This window comes from Thamnophis sirtalis, unplaced genomic scaffold (genome assembly GCF_051295495.1).
Source record: "Thamnophis sirtalis isolate CommonGarterSnake01/CBP01778 unplaced genomic scaffold, rThaSir2_p1.2 scaffold_5, whole genome shotgun sequence".
In the NCBI taxonomy this organism is placed as follows: domain Eukaryota; kingdom Metazoa; phylum Chordata; class Lepidosauria; order Squamata; family Natricidae; genus Thamnophis; species Thamnophis sirtalis.
In genome coordinates, this window is record NW_028261385.1 from 111,648,541 (window position 1) to 111,668,145 (window position 19,605).

At 39.2% G+C, this 19,605-nt stretch overlaps 1 protein-coding gene across 1 annotated transcript; it reads left to right on the plus strand.

The window, feature by feature from the left end:
• The first annotated feature begins 497 nt into the window (after nt 1–497).
• On the plus strand, nt 498–17,836 carry UGT1A1 (UDP glucuronosyltransferase family 1 member A1). The gene is made up of 5 exons (XM_014057782.2): nt 498–1,428; nt 2,176–2,307; nt 6,815–6,902; nt 7,964–8,183; nt 17,373–17,836. The coding sequence occupies exons 1-5, from the start codon at nt 514–516 to the stop codon at nt 17,668–17,670; spliced, it is 1,653 nt and encodes a 550-aa protein (XP_013913257.2). The 5' UTR covers nt 498–513; the 3' UTR covers nt 17,671–17,836.
• Nucleotides 17,837–19,605: the final 1,769 nt, after the last annotated feature.

Sequence of the window (19,605 nt, forward strand, 5' to 3'; positions counted from 1 at the left end):
GGTCACTTTGTGATGAAATGAAGTAAGATTGGTTTGGCATGATCTCTTTTTCACAAACCCATGCTGGCTTTTAATTATAACTTTATTTGTTTCTTGATGTTCGCACATCTGTTTTTAATTACATTTTGCAGTATCTTCCAATGTATTGATGTAAAGCTAATTGGTCTGTAGTTCCTGGGTCTGTTTTTTTCCCTCCTTGTTTTAAGATGGGAACCACATCTGCTGTTTTCCAAACATCAGGTTTCCCCAGTGTTCCAAGATTTTTGAAAGATATGGTACAATGGTTCTGAGATAACATCTGCCACTTCCTTCAGAACTTTATTTCAAAATGTATTGTTGCATTTGAAGCAAATAAGTTATTTTGCAAATATCTTAAGGTTTGTTTACTGAATCAACCTTTGACCAGGTTTTAAAATTCCATTACACTTCTCATTGCAGAAGAAATTAAATATTTACAGAAAAGAAAAAGCTGAATATAAGTAAGTTCTGTTTCATATGCTCATGTAAAGAACAATGGGTTCTTTACATTCATTCACCTTTGGATTAAAATTCAGCATAATTAGAAAGAATTCTATGTTTCATTATATTTGCCAGCAAGCTACGTGGTTTTTATTTTTTATTTTTTTCTGGAGACTTTCATATGGAGGGAAAGTGTTGGTAATTCCTTTGGATGGCAGTCACTGGCTCAGTATTCAACCAGTTATGGAACGCCTTCAGCACAGAGGACATCAAGTTGTAGCTGTGGTTCCTGATGTTAATTTGCTGATGAAACCATCTGATCATTACATAGTGAAAACATTTGCTGTATCCTATTCAAAGGAATATTTGACAACAGAATTTCAAAAATTGGGTTATAAGAGTTTTGTACATCAGCCTTTCCTGGAAAGAATTACTGAGACATTTGCAAAAATAAGGAATATTACAACGTTTTTCTTAGATAACTGCAAACAGCTTTTGTACAACAAAGATTTGATTACTTACCTTCAAGATAGCAAATTCAATGTTGTCGTTATGGATCCAGTGTCTCCATGTGGTCAAATTGTGGCTGAATATTTATCTATCCCTTCTCTTTTCTACTCCCGTGGAATTCCATGTGATTTAGATTCTGAGGCAACTAAGTGTCCAAACCCACTTTCCTATGTTCCCAAATTATATACAGGAAATACTGATCATATGACATTCAATCAACGCGTAAATAATTTTTTACTTGGCTCATTTCAGTTAATGGTGTGTTACTTTGTTTACTCACCATTTGAAGTTTTGATCAAGGAATTCCTGCATCGAGATATGACAGTATTGGAGTTATATAGCCAAGCTTCAATTTGGCTTCTCCGCTATGACTTCGTATTTGAATATCCAAGGCCTATCATGCCAAATATGATTTTCATTGGGGGTATAAACTGTGCAAAGGATAATCCATTAACACAGGTTGGTTTTTTGTTTTTTATAGTCATATATTTTTCAAAGTGTCAAATTAAGATTGAAATATTTTGACAAAATTGGGACAGTCAATACCAAACTATCAAGTGATCTTTGCCAGAGAATGAAAGAGTCTGATAATTGTGTAAACTAGCCCGGTTAAGCATGCTTTACTCACAAAAGCAATACTATTCTAATAAATACTTTTACAATCGTATTTAATTTGTTCAAAAGCAAAAAAAGAGAAATAAATGAATGGAAGACAAATAGACTTGTGTAATGTTTGGGGAATTAAGGACTAGATTACTAATGATTAGTTGCTTGAGAATTCTGAAAAAAGGCTCTTTCCAATAATAATGAAGATCAGACAAAAATTATATCCAAATATACAGTATGTTTCTGAACTGTAAAATATAATTAAGCCAACTGATGCTTGCAACATGGATTATTAAAATGTCAACCATAGATTTTAAATATTGGCCTTTTATAATATTAAATTTTGTAGTTGATATAGAAAATAATAATGTATTTTAATGAATTAAAGTTGACTGGCACTTGAACATTGACTAGACTGAAACATAGTTTGGTTACTATAAACTTTTTGTGTTGTGATTTATATCCCAAATATGTTATTGTAATTTTATAAATTCTTATCTTTGAATTGAATTATTGTGTTTAACTTTTTGCTAAATTATTTGCATGTCAAACTGTTCAAACTGTTTCAAATAACTTATCTTTGAAATTTTATTTTGATAGGAGTTTGAAAGTATATTGGAGAAATCTGGTGAAGATGGAGTTGTGGTGTTTTCTCTGGGTTCAATGGTTTCTGAAATTCAGATTAAAAAAGCCATGGAAATTGCTGAAGGATTGGGAACAGTACCGCAGACAGTAAGAAAAGCAAATCTAAAATCTATTGTGTATATGAAGATATATCCTTTGTGAAACTAAGTGAGAAACAAGCATAATGGGATGAAATTTAAGGAAAAGAAAGTCAGGATAAATATTACTGGACAAAAATTTCTTGACAGAAATTACTTCTTCCTTCATCCCAACAAGTGTACATTAAATTATCACCTTTACAATACAAATTATCTCTTCTTTCCATATCCTACAGTATTTGCTTATCCATATCCTAGTTACTTACAAACAGTCCCTTAAAACCTTGTCATTTCAGTCTTGATCAGCAAAAATCCATTAAGGGTTACCAGAGACAACATATTTTTTTTTTAACATTGATCAAATAAATTTCATATTCCTTCTTTTTACTTTTAACAATCTTAATATTTAGTCCAAATAATGTTCTAAAACTTAATTTCTTTTCATATTTTCTTCATTCCTTCTCAAAAAATTCTTCAAAGCTTTAACAAGCTTCTTTTGTAAAACCAATATAGGAAAATTATTCTGATCACTCTCTTGATTTCTTCTTTTCTCTGTCCAGCATTGCATCTTTTTCACATCATTTTGTAGCCTATTATTTTTAAATCCAAGTTAAGATCAGTCTAAGTCTTGCTGGAAAAACTTGTTCCTCTCCTATAACATATTTTAAACACAATCTATCTATAGAGCTAACATTCTCAAAATTAATTTCTGCGTCCATTATTCCAAATGTCCTCAGTATGCCCAATGTTAAAATATTTCATTCCATTCTGTATTAGTGAGCAAAATGTAAATGTTCTTCTCTTTTTAATTGTAATATTTAGTCCCTTCTAGTTCCTAACCTTCAAAGTCACATGCTAGTCATGATTTTTAAAAAAAATCAAAAGCATTTTACCACAGGAAGGATTCTTATAATTGATTTCAAAATTTTATGTCAAATCCATCTGAAGCCTTAGTCCATTTTTAATTTACCAAAATCTAGATTCTAATAATCCTTCTGCTGTTGATTTAAAAAAAATAAATTCTTGAACTTGTATTTAAAACTTCTTAAATAGAAATTGAAGGAAGCTTATCTGGTCCTATAACTTGTTGATCCAAAGGTTCTTAATAGCTGAAAAGCAGTTACAGTAACAACCAATTTCTGAAAGTGATTAGAAAAGGAAATATGTAAAACTAGTGTCTTTTCTTTGGCACTGATCAATTCAAAACTTGCCAAAGATTTATTTCTTGTGATCTCCTTGCAAGGAACAATTGTCTGGACCAATTGTAGGAATTTTCAAATCCTCTCATTGCCCAGAGAGAAATTATAAAGAGCCAATCTACTCATTGACTCTTCATTCTGTTGTGGTTATCAGCCAGTGGTGGGTTTCAAATTTTTTTGGAACTTACTCTGTGGGTGTGGCCTCCTTTGTAGGAGTGGCTTGCCGGCCATGTGACCGGGTGGGAGTGGCTTGCCGGCCATGTGACCGGGTGGGAGTGGCTTGCCAGCCATGTGACTGGGTGGGAGTGGCTTGGCAGTCATGTGACCAGATGGGAGTGACGATGTCACTGAATTATTTGTCCCAGTGGAGGATCTACAAAAAGAATATATAAAAAAGGAAATTTATTATTTTGTGCACTTACTACTTAAATAAGATTAAAATAAGTACACAAAACAGTAAAAGAGCTACTTACAGAAGGTAAGTAGCTTACTACTTACTACTTGTATTTCAAAGGGAATAAATACATATTTAATTTTAGACATGTTAACAGCTGTTGGAATTGTGTTTGCACAACAGTGGAAAAAACAAAGATATGAAAATGAATAAATATTAGAATGTGCAGGAATGAATAAATTGACAATTAAAATCAAGAAGGCTTCAAATACTTTTTCACGTGGGATTTGTTTTATCAATTGCTAACTAACAGAAACAGCAATTAGAAATCTAAAAGTCTGAAAGAAAACACCAATTATGTAAGGAAAAGTCACTAAAATGTATAAGGAAATGTTATTAGTACTTGATCATTATTAATGTGTAGATAACTGTGGGACATTACATACTCACACACACAAACTATGACAGTGCCAGGAAAACACCAAAAAATAACAATTTCCCCTCAAAAGACTGCAGATGAAACCAGTTTTTTTCCCTAACCCTAAGAACAGGAAAGACAAAGCCACAGGAATAAAAACCATCAAGGCATTGTGGGAAATTATAAAGGACAGTGCCAGGAAGCTCACAGAACCAGCAACCATCTCACAGTTACCTAAACAACGAACCAGGTATCACACAGAAACACACAAAATCTGGCAAAGCTGCCTTGCACCAACTTGGCCTGCCCATAGAAAAGCAGCCACCTTGAAACACATAAACCATGCACCAACCTGTACACTTAAAAGCAACATATTGCATCATAAATAAAACATTTGCAAAAAGGAATAACATTTCTTGTAATAAACATTCTATAAACAATAAATAAAATTTCCCTAAAAATAATTAAAAACCACCATGCTCAGAGAACATCAAAGGACCCCACAGTCCTCTCCCTCCTTATCTTTTTCCTTTTTGTCCTATCTTTCTCCTCCTTCCCCCCACAACTCCACTCCCTACTAGCACTGATGATGTTACCTAGTTTGGTAATGAAATGTCTGTAAGAAAACCACCAAGCTCAGAAAGCAGCAAGGATCCCCTATCACCCACCTCCTCTTTCTCCCTCTCTTTCTCCTTTGGGGGGGGGAAGGAGGAGAAAGGACAAAAAGGAGAAAGAGGAGGTGGGGGATAGGGAGTCCTTGCTGCTTTCTGAATTTGGTGGTCTGTAAGAAAACCACCAAGCTCAGAAAGCAGCAAGGATCCCCTATCCCCCACCTCCTCTTTTTCCCTCTCTTTCTCCTTTCGGAGAGAAGGAGGAGAAAGGGCAAAAAGGAGAGAGAGAGAGAGAAAGAGGAAATGGAGGATAGGGGATCCTTGCTGCTTTCTGAGCTTGGTGGTCTCTAAGAAAACCACCAAGCTCAAAAAGCAGCAAGGATCCCCTATCCCCCACCTCCTTTCTCCTCCCTCCTCCCAACCGCCCATTCAAAGTAGTCTAAGACACCTTCCCTCCCCCCGCAGCAAACTTGTGACAGCTGCCCGAGCTTCCTCCCCGCTCCTTCTCGCCTTCCCTCAGGTGGAAGTTGCTCACACTCACACTCTCACAAGGCTCTCAGCTCCTCCGGGGACTCTTCGCCACGACAGCTCGACAATCTCAGGCTTCCTCCTGCTGTTGTTGCCGCTGCTGTCTGGCTCTAGCAGAATGCAGCACAAGAGGGCTTGGGGACACAGTGCGGCCGGCGCAAAATACTGTCCATAGGAGGAGGTCCTAGGAGACCGGCCGTGCCACGTAAGTTCCCGCCCCTGCCCTTGTGCCCGCTCTTTTTGGAGGCCTGGCATCTTGGGCAAGTCTGGGGACTTTGCAAAGGCCTTGCGAGGTCCCCAAACTTGTCAAAAATGCCGGCTGCACCACGTAAGTTCCCGCCCCTGCACTTTCTGGCAGCCATGTGGCCCTGCGCTATAAGTGAGCCCGGGATCCTTGCAAGGCCGCAAAAGGTCACTGGACTCGCTTATTGTTCAGGGCCATGGCAGACCGCTCCAGATGGCCTGCCGCTGCCCCCCCCTGCCCCACGCTTAGATGCAGCTTACTTACCTCCTCAGAGTCAGCAGGCAGCAATAGAGAGCCAAGCAGGAAAAAAGGTAAATGGGTTTCGATAGGGTTCTTAGAGACGGGTGGGGCGATTGGTGAGCCAGTCAATCAGTGAGCGGTGGGTTGGGCTAGGATAGTGCGGACGGGCAGGGGGAGCGAGCAATGGAGTAGCTTCCAGACGGGTGGGGGCGAGCGAGCGAGTGACAGGGCCGGGGGCAGGGCAGGCATTCCGGAACTTACTTCCAAGACCGGTGACTAACCGGTTCGCGAGAACCGGGGAGGTCTGGCAGCAACCCACCCCTGTTATCAGCTCTATTTATGGCAGAGCCACCTTCAGTTCACTATTTATTCCTTAGAAGTTGCTGCCCAACATTTTTAAAACAGTGATAAATTTAAAGGAAGTGCTACTCTACAAGCAATGGAACAGCACTTTGACATTTCCAGTATTTCTTGTCTACGTGGTTTTTTAATTTTTCACTGTGGTTTTTCCCCTCAAAGAGTCATGGAATGGTGAAGTACAGGGTACATTGGATTAGTATAAAACCCTTTCATCTTATATATATTCTGCAGTTCTAAATGTATGCTTGTCAAATGAAGTTATTATGAGTATTTCAGTTGACAATATCTATTAAAATCTTGTTTTGATTATATTTCTTGTAGATTAAATGTTAATAAATCAACTAGTTCAGATTTATGCAAATATGTATATGTATATATATATATATATATATATATATATATATATATATATATATATATATATATATATATATATATATATATATATATATATATATATATATATATATATATATATATATATTTATATTTCATCACTTGCTATATATTTTAATCTGTGAAGGTGTTGTGGAGATATACCGGTGAAGCTCCAATCAATCTTGCCAATAATACAAAGCTGTTTAATTGGCTTCCACAGAATGATCTACTTGGTATGTTTGGGTCAGAAATTAAGGGGCCTTGTTTTTAATTAAGTTTTGATTCTGTTTTCAATCTGTTATAGTGCTAAATATGAGTAACTTTATATGTATTACCCTACATAAGCTGATACCAAATACTATGAAGTAATGCAAACTTGGATGTATCTATTCCCAATTTTTTTAGGGGGAAAGCAAAATCATTCCTCATGAAACATTGTATCAATATTATCCTTTAAAACGTAAGGAAATTGTTGAAACAGACCTAATCTGGCTGTTTATGATGTTGTTCCTGCAAGAGAGTACAAATATAATTGGAGTAAAAACTGATCAAATGACCCAATTTTTCCTGTGAACACTGTTTTCCTCAGATGATTTGGAGAGCTCACCTTCCACTTAGCATAAAATGCCATTCTTGAGTACAATAAGTAGTATTTTTTTCTCAGTGCCTTTTCAGGGAAAAAGAATGGATGAATGGATAGGTGGTGTCTGTAATTTAAGTACTTTGGCATTTCATTATTATTTTTCTTTTATTTTCAGTGATTGTTAAAAATTCATTTAAAATGCATCGGTTTCAATAGGCTATGCTAGATTTTTTTTGAAGAAGTTCCAAGGTTTAAAACTCTTCTATTCACTCATGTATATCCCTAAATTAATTACATAAAAACAGCCTGGGATATTCTTTTTATGCTGCTATACAAGAAATAGAGATTGTGATCAAAAGATTGCTTTCTACCCTTGAGGAGAGTTGAGATCTGCAATAAACAGGGGGATAGTGATAGATAGAGGGTCTTTATATTCTGCTCTGGAGATATCGCATCAGACAAGGGACACACATATATGAACTGACAGTCTATAGCTATACCACCAATATCCACTGTTGGGGATTATGAAGAGGAAAGAAGTTTCCTCTCATAATTCTTCAATAGTTGTTAATCACATATTAATATTTTAACAATTACTCTTTGATTTATATGCCTCCATTTATAAAAAAAAAATCATATATGATTACCTAGCTTTATAGCTAGCAGAAAAATAAGCATGCTTGTCTTTTTCCACCTTTTCATTTTGAACAGCTCATCCAAAAACCAGAGCTTTTATCACACATGCGGGCTCCCATGGGATATATGAGGGGATTTGCCATGGAGTACCAATGGTATTAATACCACTTTTTGGAGATCAAACAGATAATGCAGTGCGGATAGAGTCTCGAGGAGCAGGAATAAAGCTGGATGCAGTTAAAATGACATCAAAGGACTTGTCCAATGCACTGAGGACTGTTATTTATGATAAAAGGTAAGTAATAGAAGAGATGTGGTAGGGTTTCTCATAGACATTCCCACTTGCAGATACAGATTACTTAGGTGAGAGAAGAGCCCTTTGTATGTTTCGCCACCTTCCTCAGTACAAAGGATGGTGGGCAAGTCCCGCTTTTCGCTTTTGATCCACTCAATGCTTGCTTGCAGCAACTGGGATCACTGTGGGCAGCACTGACAACAAGCAGAGGCAGAGAAATGGGGCCATTTACTCTGTGCCCAGCAGCTGCTTCAAGCACATTTCAGGCAGCCATGAACCCATCTAGTTCTTGGTCATTCCCAAGCCACTGACAGGGAAGAACCTTCAACTGGAGCAGCCTGGTGCAATTTAATGCTTTTAATTTACAAATAAAAAACCTGGTTACTAATACTATGGTACTTCTTCTCTTTCTTCTCTTCTTTGTTGGCCTTGTTTTTTTCTTTCTCCTTTTCCTTGTCATCGTTCTTGTCCTTGCTCTCCTCCTTCTCCTGCCCCTCCTTCTTCTCGGTATCTCTGTTGGCACTCTTGTTGTTCATGAAGTTGTGCAGCACTACCTCCAAACAGATCAGGTGAGGCAAAGAGTAGGGTGGGGGTGGTACAACACCATGGCCCCTGCGCACTCACCATCTCCTGTGCTGTCTACACTTACCCCCTCACCCCAGAGCTGGCACTGTTAACTAAGGCTTATTTTGGGGGTAGGCACATTCTAACAAATCATACTAGGGGTTAATTTCTGGTTGGGTTTTATTCTTGAAGAAATACAGTATGTTAAAACATTTTTAAAAATGCATTAGAATTTATTGACTTTAGATTTTTTTAAAGAAAAGTTTAGAGTTTTAAAATGAATATTTAAAAAGTTTCTCTTTAAGGTTAAAGTATTTGGAAGAGTATAGTGAATTTTTAAAATATAAATGATAATAATTACAAAGATTAATAAGTGTAAATAGAAATATACTATGTATAACTTTCCACAACAAAAAGAAAAAATTGATTTGTTTGAGATTGCAATGTAAATTGTTTTAAACAAAGATATTTTAACTGGACCTATTTTTTTATTGGGATTTTATTTTTGGTTTTTATGCTCAATATAGAAAAAGATAAAATTTAGAGTTTGAAGATTTAAGTTTTATAAGTTATAGAATTGGCTTGCAATAATTGGTAATATAAAAAGTTGAGATTATAACTCTATTAGTATTTTGCCTTTGTTTTTTTCTTTTCCCTAAAACTTGCACTTCCCTCTTTTTTCATTTCTTAATTTTTATTTTCTATTACATTTTATGTTATAATAAACTTCAATAAAACACCTTAAAAAAAAAGAAGTGAAAGACACGGCTTATAAATGTCCATTCAAAAATATACACTAGAATCTCTGGTCATGACCATAATTTGTTCAATAACTTTGGTCGCAACCCAATTTGGTTGTGACCCGAACCTAACCAAAATTAATGCAGTGGCCACCGGTGGGTTGCTGTTGTTTGTAAACAAACAACAGGAAATTTGGCACTTACAAAAAAACCTGATTTGGTCATGGTCAGAAGCGTTTGTGACCAGAGGTTCTACTGTATTCCAAAAATGCTGCTTTTTCCACAAATAAGTGATTGCACCAGAGGTGGGTTTCTGCCAGTTCGCCCCAGATCGGGCAAACCAGTAGTGGTGATGGCAGGAGGCTCTGCCCATCCACCTGGACGCTTCTGCGCTATGCAGAGGCGGTGCACACGTGAGCCCCATTAGTGAAATAAATTGAAACCCACCAATGGTTTGCACCCCATCTCCCACCTTATGGAGACTCACCAGGCTACTTCAGAGGACCACTCCAAAGTCTCCTTGCAGACTGTCATTGACTCTAGGACTCTCCTTAAGCCAGGAGAGTCCTATAAACTTAAGAAACTCAGTTCTCTGTTTGTGAAATAAAGAAACTTCAGTCCAGAAGATAACTTTCTAGGGAAGTCAGTCAGTCATCTTCACTTGAAATCTAGTAATTGCATTTTCTGTAAAAATATTCTCAAAATGAAACAACCCCATATTTTTTTTAAACGAAGAGTGTATTTTCTTAACATATTTTCTTGATATTTAAACAGAAATTCATCTCAGAATATAAATTAATCTGGAAATAATATTCATTTTGAGAGCAGTCCCCTTTACCCAGAAGATGAGGTATAATGACTATTAACTATTCATATCTAAAGACACCTCTTTATGTATTTTATTTACATAACATATTGCTGAGTTGTATCTTCCAGTATGCTCATACCTAAATATTTAATTGTTTTGCTATAAATATAGAACTGATATTTTTTTAATTTAATTTTTATTTCATTCAGAAAGTTAATATACAAATTCCCCCAAAAGAAAAAATGCAATCACAAAAACAATGGATGAAATATCAAAAAATGTCTATTAAAAACATAAAATATAAAACACATATACTTATATTGTCTCTCCAATTCTTAAGAGAGTCCAGTTTATCACCCATCCAATCTGCCAATTCTAAGTCTAAAATCCAGATCGCTTTCAAATTTCTGCTATCGGCCTTCTATTTTCCAGCCAAATTGCTACATCTTCAAATACAGTCCATCCAATTGTAACTCTGTTTTGGCTAGAATTGTTTGCATCTGGGTATCATCTTCAATTGTAATTTTAATTGTAATTAATTGTAATTTTAATTGTAATTTTATCAAGCTTTTAACCAGAGTTTTCAATTTGAGCTTGTAGTTTAAAAAGCTTTTTTTTTCCAAGGGCAACCCACCGAGCTTTATCTTTAAGATGATGCATTGTTTGCATTTTTAATATAGAGCAGACTTTTCTGTATTTGAGATTACACAATCAATGAAAACAATTCCTTTCAAAGACAAAAGTTAAATGTACTGTAACAAAATGGCCACACAAAATATTAAAACAATATTTCTCACAATGAATGTGTGAAGAAAAAAAAGGATAAGTTCCATCAAAACGTTTTTTTAAAATCCAGCTTGGTAAGATTTAAACCCTGTAATGAAACCTGATGTAGCTGCAAATCCAATCTGGTCAGTTTCGCTATTCAACAAGCTGCCTTCAACTTCCATAGAGAAAGTGAAAGTAGCTCACAGCCAAAAAAATATACAGTGAAGAAAAGTCTTGGAGCCAGCTCGGTTGCCACAGTATCCCATCGTCCATGATCTGGTTGTCCCCTCTCTTTGGGACCCAGCTGCTTCCACATGTCATTGGTATGCAAACCACAGTCAATCTTTATGGCTACTCGAAACCAGTCAGAGACTCGGTTGGGGATATCCTGATAGACAGTGGCTTGCTAATTTGTTTGTCTAGGCTTTCTCTGAAAAAGTGGACTAGTAGCTCTTCCAACCAGGGTAGTAGTTTCCCATGAGCCGTCTGAACTCATGGATGTGTTCTTTAATGGGTCGCCCTCTCTACTTTAAATTCCAAATCTCATCCCCGCATATTGATCCTCCTCCACCTCCTCGAATCTGGCTTCTAGCTCTTGCAGGAATTCAGCAATGTTCTGCAGTTGGCTCTCCTCCAGGGGTGGGTTCCTGCCAGTTCTAACCTCTTCTATAGAAGAGGTGCCACAAATTTACAGTGCCGTTTAGAACCGGTTCCAGCTCCCTTCCCCCACCCGTCTGCACATCATCAAGATGAAGAGCGAGAGGAGGAATTCTGGGAGTTGAAGTCCACAAGTCTTAAAGCTGTCAAGTTTGAACACCCCTGGGTTTTTTTCTAAAGGGTTAGGGGTGCAAGGGTCTTGTGACTTGACAGCTTTAAGACTTGAGTGCTTCAAATGCCAGAGTTTCTGAACCAACATTTTGGTTGCTAAGCAAGAGCGTTGTTAAGTGAGTTTCACCACATTTTACAAGTTGGCCATGCCCACCCAGTCACATGGCTGGCAAGCCACCCCCATCCGGTCACATGGCCAGCAAGCCACTCCCACAAAGCAGGCCACACCTACATAAGAGGCTCTAAAAAATTTTGAAACCCACCACTGCTCTCCTCCTATGGAAGGCTGCTAGCCATTCATTTGTTTCTCCCTCTAATCCCATGGTGATGGATTCACATGGCTCTATGTGATGGGTAGAGGTGTCCATAACAATCTAGGTGGACTCCAGTGGAGTCAAGGAATAGAGCTAGTTGATCTGGGTCCCCTAAATCGAGGTGGCTCATTCAGCACTGTTTCTGTCTTGTCTTGTCGGGCCTCCTCTCCCTGTGCCTGGTGTGCTTGGCAGTCTCCATCAGTTCTAGCTCGTGGAGAGGGGGTTTGCCCTGCCTGGGCAGTTTGCTTGTGGCACTGGAAAGCCACTGACGGCAGCCTTAAGCTCAGTTTCCTTCTGGCGGATGGAAAAGGAGGGCAAGCAGAACTAAAAACAATGGATAGGAAGACCAGAAAAATAATGACAATGAATCATGCCCTTCAATCTGGCAGTGTTAGAGACAGACTCTAACTATCAAATTAAATAGATGAGTATGCAATGTTGTAAGAACAACAGGTGGTTGAAGAAGAAGAAATGGCTTTGGAAGAATATCTGAAGGACAATGAAGAAAAATGCACTGAAATCAATATGCCAAAAAGGCTTACTGACTACCGGACAGACCAAGCAAGAAAGACCACATGAAGAACAGAATGGAGGCATGGAAAGACAAAGCGGCCCATGGCCAGTACATTTTTTTTAAAAAAAGCAGGGAAAGCAAATAATAGCAAGACCTGACAATGGCTAAGAGCAGGAAATTTAAAGAGACCAAGGGACTAATTCTGGCTGCACAAGACGAAGCCTTAAGGAAAAATGCATACAAAGGCAGAATTGAGAAGACAGCAATGGACAGTAAGTGTTGCTTATGCAAAGAAGCTGAAGAAAGAAGCTGCTATAAGAAGATTGCACAAAATGACTACAGGCAGTGGCATGACAAAGTAGCAACAATGGTGCATTGGAAGATCTGCAAGAAATACCATTTGCCTGTAAGCAAGAACTGATGGGACCATAAAATAGAGAAAGTCATAGAAAATGAAGAGGTTAAATTGCTCTGGGACTTTAGAAATCAAACAGATAACTGCCCCATAACACCCCAGACTTAACTATTGTCGATAAGACAAAAAAAGTCAGAATAGTGGATGTGGCAGTGCCTGTAGATAGTAGAAGAGAAGAGAAAGAATCGGATAAGATAACAAAATACAAAGACCTACAAATAGAAATAGAACAACTGTAGCAAAGGCAAGCAAGGGTAGTACCAATAGTAATAGGCACTTTGGGTGCAATCCAGTGGTGGGATTCAATTTTTTTACTACCAGTTCTGTGGGCGTGGCTTGGCAGGCATGTTTTGGCAGTGGTAGTGTGACTGAGTTGGTGTGGCCAACTCAAGTGACATTGAGTCACCCAGTCACGTGACCCCATCAAGCCATGCCCATCAAGCCAGGCCCATAGAACCGGTAGAAAAGGCAGCTCCTGTGGCCTGTCCCTTTATGGTCCCCCCTCCCCCCACATCCAAGTACCTTAAAGGGACACCACAGTCCGGCTGCCTTCCGAGCAACTCCACTGCAGTGCCATCCCTCTGGCGCAGCAGGCCATTCTCCTGGCCTGGTCTGTGGCTGCACACTGGCAGGCAATGGGGTGTGTGTGCACGGCCTGCATAAAGAACAGTGTGGTGATAGAGGTGACGGGATTTCAGGCCTCATTTGCCCTGTAGTTTTTGGTAGTTTTCGGTGCAAGAAGCCTGCAGCTGCCAACAGCCAGAACCAAGCCAGCTGCGCAGGGGGGAAGGCAAGCCAGGGCTGAGCTGTTGCCGCTGGACTCCCCGCCAGCCTGCATCTTGCCCCCTTGTCGTGAGATGGCTGCAGCCGCTCCCTTTTTCCAGTGTAAGAAGCCTCCCAGTCGCCGCCTCTTTGCCAGCCGGAACTGAGAAGCTGCAGGTTTCTTGCACCGAAAACTACTGACCTCCGCTTCTCAAACTTGGCGAAAAAGAGTTTCAGTTCAGTCCTGCCACCGTCCCTGTTCTTCTGTCGCGCAGGCAATGAGGTGTGTGTATGCGGCTGTCGCGAAGAATAGGGTGGCGATGGCAGAATTGGCTTGCCTTGCCCTCTGTCACCAGCCACAGGAGGGTTGAGGTAGTTATCCCACAGGGAGATTGAGTAAGGGTTTTATCTTTATAAAAAAAGAATGAACTTTGGACTTGAAAGATATGCTACAGCTATATTATCCATGCAGAAAGTAAAAATGAAAAAAATGAAGGAATTGAACTGGGAAATGGAAGCATAATGAAAGCATTAGTAAAGGATAATGGCTACAAATACCTAGGCATATTGGAAGCAGATCGCATCTTGAATGGAAAAGTCAAACAGTTAATGCAAAAGGAATACATCAGGAGGGTCCGCAAAATATTAAAATTAAAACTGAATGCTGGAAACATAATTAAAGTCATTAATACATGGGCAGTTCCGGTGATACGCTACCCAGCTGGAATCATCAACTGGACTGTGCCTGAACTGGAAAACCTGGACTGGAAAAAGTGTAAACATTTGAATATGTACCACGCTTTACATCCACGAAGTGACATCGACAGATTGTACCTGCCAGGAAAAATAGGGGGCAGAGGGCTATTGCAAATCCATCAAACTGTAGAAGAAAAACGAAGTTTGAATGACTGTGTGAACCAAAATACAGAAAAATTGCTTAAGGCTGTGAAAACGGAGAACAGAAACAACAGAAACAAAGGCAGAATATAAGGAAAAGCAGCTGGATGACAGATTAAATGGATGGAAAACCAAACTTTGTATGGACAGCACTTGAAAAACATTGAAAGAAAATGTGATAACAATTTCAGGGTTCCAAGTAACAGTCCATATGAAATTAAAACTCCAAGGCAGGGTTCCTCAAAGTATAGATTTATTAGGCATGTCATATTGGCACAGCTGGTGAAAACCCGACTCTGAAGTTCCCCCGAGTTTTCCCCACCCAGTTCAAAATCCAAGGTTCTTTCCCCATCACACATAACCATCACATGCCCCAATCAGGTCTCTCTCCCCATCCCGGATGCCTCCCATCCACACCCTTCTAGGGGCTGGTGAGAGTGTCCTTGGTTCCCAGAAGAAAGAATGTTATTTTGGCTACATATTCCCCGAATCATCTCTACTCCTCCCTCCCTTTCCTACAACTCCATCCAGTCTCACTATGGCAACCCTTAAGACACTCAAAGATGGCTCCAGGGTTGACAAACGATATGGGCATGGCTTAAGATGGGAACCATCAAGAAAGAAACGGAAGGTTTATTACTTGCTGCTCAAGAACAAGCTCTACAAACTGATGCCATGAAAGCGAAGATACAAAAATCCAGTGACAATCCAATGACTTTGCAATGACAAAGTTGAAACTGTTTCACATTTAATATGAGTGCAGCAAAATGACACAAATTGATTACAAAGCTAGACTTGACTGAATTGCTAAATTAATCCACTAGTTATTATGTAAAAAAATACAACTTACCTGTATCAGAAAAGTCATGGGTGTTCTGACCCAGCTCTCCAAACATGACAAACCCTCTGAAGTTAACTCAAAGATTACTTTATTAGGACTGCTGGCAGCCCCAGCAAAATGTTTCTCTCTCAATGCAGGCTAGCAAGTCTGGCTGACCGGAAGATGAATAGCTGTCTGCCACATCTATTCATCTCCGCCCCCTGCCTTTTATCCCCAGAGCTAGGATGGGCTTTGTTAGCAGCAGTGGCTCTTCCTTCCCAAAGATGGACCCCTGGATTTCCACTGTTTTCTCCTTCTCTGCCTTCTGTGCATCCACGCATCAGGCACTGACCCAGCTATTCCTCCTCTTGCTCATCAGTCACCTTCAGACCTGGGGGCAGGCGGATGGCCCAGGGTCCGCCTCTGTCTCTCTCTGCCAGCTCCATTTTCTCTTCCCCCTTGGAGCTCTCAGGTTGCCTTGATGTTGACCCTGACTCCCATGCCGTCTCCTCTGATTTGGCTGCTGGATGGGCCAGTAACTGACAGGCCACAACACTGGGAACATAAAGTGGCAAAAGTCATCAAAAATGAGAAGGTGAAGATCTTGTGGGACTTTTGAATACAGACATATCATCATTTGGAACACAACACATTAGATATCACAGTTGTCGAAAACGGAAGCATACAATTTATTAATATTGCTGTACCAAGAGACGCCAAAGTTGAAGAAAAAGAACTGGAAAAATAATGAAATATCACAACCTGGCAATTGAAATTACGTGATTATGGGTGAAACATGTAACAGTAATACCTATTGTCATCAGGGCACTTGGTACCATGTCCAAGAATTTTACAAAATACCGTATTTTTTGGAGTATAAGACGTATCTTTTCCCACCTAAAAGAGGGTGAAAATTTAGGTGCATCTTATACACTGAATGTAGCCCCACCCACCCACTGGCGCCCACCCTTTGGCCTCTACCTCCCAGCAATTTACCTTCTTGCAGCAAATGGGGAAAATGGAATTGCGGAGGCGGCAATAGGCTGTGGCAATCCCTGCAGCCTGAAACAGCTGATAATCGGGAGGCCTATGCTTAAACTGAAATTAAAAGTGAAGCTTGCTGTTTGCTGCATGGAGGCAAATTGCTGAGAGGCAGAAACATAGGCAGATTTTTTTTTCTTGTGCTAATCAGGCTTCTTTGCTGCAAGGAGGTAAGTCAATAACTATAAATGCCTATAGAACGTTTTAAGAAGATATTTGGTTGATACCTAGGATGTTGGCATCAACCCGTATCAACCATCAGCGCCAATCAATTATATTTGTGATACATTTTTAAATGTTCAGTTGATTGAGTTTCAGTTGATTGTGTTCCATCTTTAATGAATAAAAGATAACAACAACAACTTGGATAGGAGATTACTAGGAAATCCCATATTAGACTAGCCTGAATTTAAAAAAAAAAATCACAAAGGAAAGTAGTGGAAAGCCATTTCTTTATTAAAACTTGCTCTTGAAGTGAGATAGGCAGCATATGAATTTAGAAAATAAAATAATAAAATAAAATGCAACTACACTGATGTGTCCATGAATTGAACTTTGAGATTTTATATGTGCATAGATATTGACACACACTTATTCCCCTATCATGTATATGAAGAGGACTGAGCCATCAACCATCCTTTTTGTACTTTATTTCCCTATGTATTTTTTTATTGGAGGGGATTTTAATTAAACTCTTACTATTTAATAATACTTTTAGGTATAAAGAGAACATTCAGCGTCTTTCATCTCTTCACTTGGACAGACCTGTGGAACCTCTTGATCTGGCAGTTCATTGGGTGGAGTTTGTCATGAAGCACAAGGGAGCTCCCCATTTGCGGCCAGCAGCTCATGACCTCAACTGGATCCAGTACTATTCTATTGATGTCATTGTCCTCCTTTTGGCTGCAATATTCCTTTTCCTGTTTATCTCACTGAAGTGTTGTCTTTTTTGCTGCAAGAAGTGTTTCTGCAAAAATGCAAGATTAAGCAAAAGAAGTAAGTCAAAATCCCAGTAATGAAAAAAAAAAGTCAAATCAAAATGAGGTAGTGTATTCTATTATATTTTAAACAGATTTATACCAATTCTCATACAAGAATGATAAAGAAAGGGTTCTTGTTTTTGTTTGTAAGTGGCAATGAAGCATAGAAAAGTAAGGTGGTCTCCTTTGATGCCTCCAATCAAAAGTAAAATCACTGTTCTTTGTCAGACAACCTTACTTTGATGGAAATGTGCTCTTATGCAAAATGTCTTGAAAAGCCAGCATAAAGGCTATTTCGATTTTCCTAAAATTGACAGAACAGTCCTTTGTAAAACTAGGTTAAAATGTGTTTTGTCAGTGGTTTGATTAAAGTGAAGCACCTCTTGAACAGAACCTGAATCAGAATCTTCAGGTGATCTTTTAACTCAAGCAGAAAACACAAATCATTTGAATCATTTAAAGCCTACATTAACATATTTGAGGGAGTTAATAGCCTATAAATATGTTTTGCAACTCTTGTAGTTTGCGAAGCTCTTGAGAAATCAGCTTTATTCCTAATTTATCTTCTGTCAAGGTCCCAACTCATGAACCCAACCAAGCAAGCAGACATGAATCTTTCCGGTCTCTTTCTACTAAGCTTTATTTAATATATCATTTTGGCACAGATTGAAGCAAAACCAACTCTGATTAACTCCCCCCCCCAATAGCTGTATAGTTAAAAGACTCAAATTTCCATCCCCTCATTAGTTCAAATTACATTGCCCAATCAGCAGTCCGAATATTGTTTTGGCAATGGCCCAGGCCTTAGTGACCCAGGTGGCTGAACGACCTTGGTTCCCATAGAACTGGCTTCTTGTTGCTATCTGCTGTCTGGAGCCAGCATTCCACAGGTAGTTCCACACACACCCCACTCAGTCTCTGTGGCAACTGAGAAGCAGCAATGGTTGAAATCAGCACAATTTCTCTTTGAAGTTAACAGTCGGACCCCCCCCCCCCTAATGAGTGGAAGGTACCTGGATGATATTAAGTACATATATTAACCCCTTTTCGGTTTTATCCTCCCTCCCCCTCCCAGTAAGAGTCCTAGGCTTCTGTGGATATTTTTAATGAAATCTCCTCACTAGTCTATCGGCTTTTACATTTTGAGTCTTTACGCACTGTGCCTCTGACATTGGGAAACCTCTCCATTACACTAGGTATTGTAATTTTCCTTTGTAAGGCCTAGAATCTAAGATTCTCTTGATTTCATAATCTCCCTCTTCCACTAATACTACTCCGGGAGCTCTCCCCTCAGCCAGCTTCAGCCCAGATCCTACTACTGGTTTAAGCAAGCTGCAATGAAACACTGGATGCATTTTTCTTAGCAATTGGGGAAGCTTGACTCCACCATGACTGGATTAATCACTTTCACAATGGGGAATGTCCCTATGTATTTGGGACCCAGTTTCTTGCAGGGTAGCTGTAACTTCAAATACTTCATAGATAAATATACCTTCTCTCCTATGCTGAGGGGCCCCTGAGGTGACCATCTTTTATCTGCCTGTACTTTTTGATTCTTTTTGCTTTGGCCAATTCTCTCTTCATGTTCTCCCATGCACTTTGCAGAGAACGTACCCACTCTGTCAGACTTACTGACAAAGGGAGCTTCCAGGGGTATTCCGGCATGGGGACAAAATCCCACTCCCCCATGGCAACGTTGAATGGGGTGAAACCTGTACTACTACTGTTTTTCTGCAAAAAATAAGATCTGGTCTTACTTTCTTTTAGACCCCGAAATAAGCACTACAACTTATTTTTCAATGTCTCTTATTTTTTTTCACATACAGGAAGCAGTGAGCACAGGGGCAACAGGGAGTGCTGCTACTTCCTATTAGACTTCCTGCTATTACTTCCTATTAACTTCCTTAGATGGGTCGGAGTTCCCACCCTTGGTTTTGGGGCCTGGCAGATCTCTATGACCTCATCACTTTT

Bases quoted from the DNA above. Each gene is read 5' to 3' on its own strand.
- UGT1A1 (XM_014057782.2), top strand. From the start codon at position 514: ATGGGTTCTTTACATTCATTCACCTTTGGATTAAAATTCAGCATAATT. The intron at 1,429-2,175 runs GTTGGTTTTTTG...TTATTTTGATAG, and splicing joins AGGATAATCCATTAACACAG to GAGTTTGAAAGTATATTGGA. The intron at 2,308-6,814 runs GTAAGAAAAGCA...TAATCTGTGAAG, and splicing joins TGGGAACAGTACCGCAGACA to GTGTTGTGGAGATATACCGG.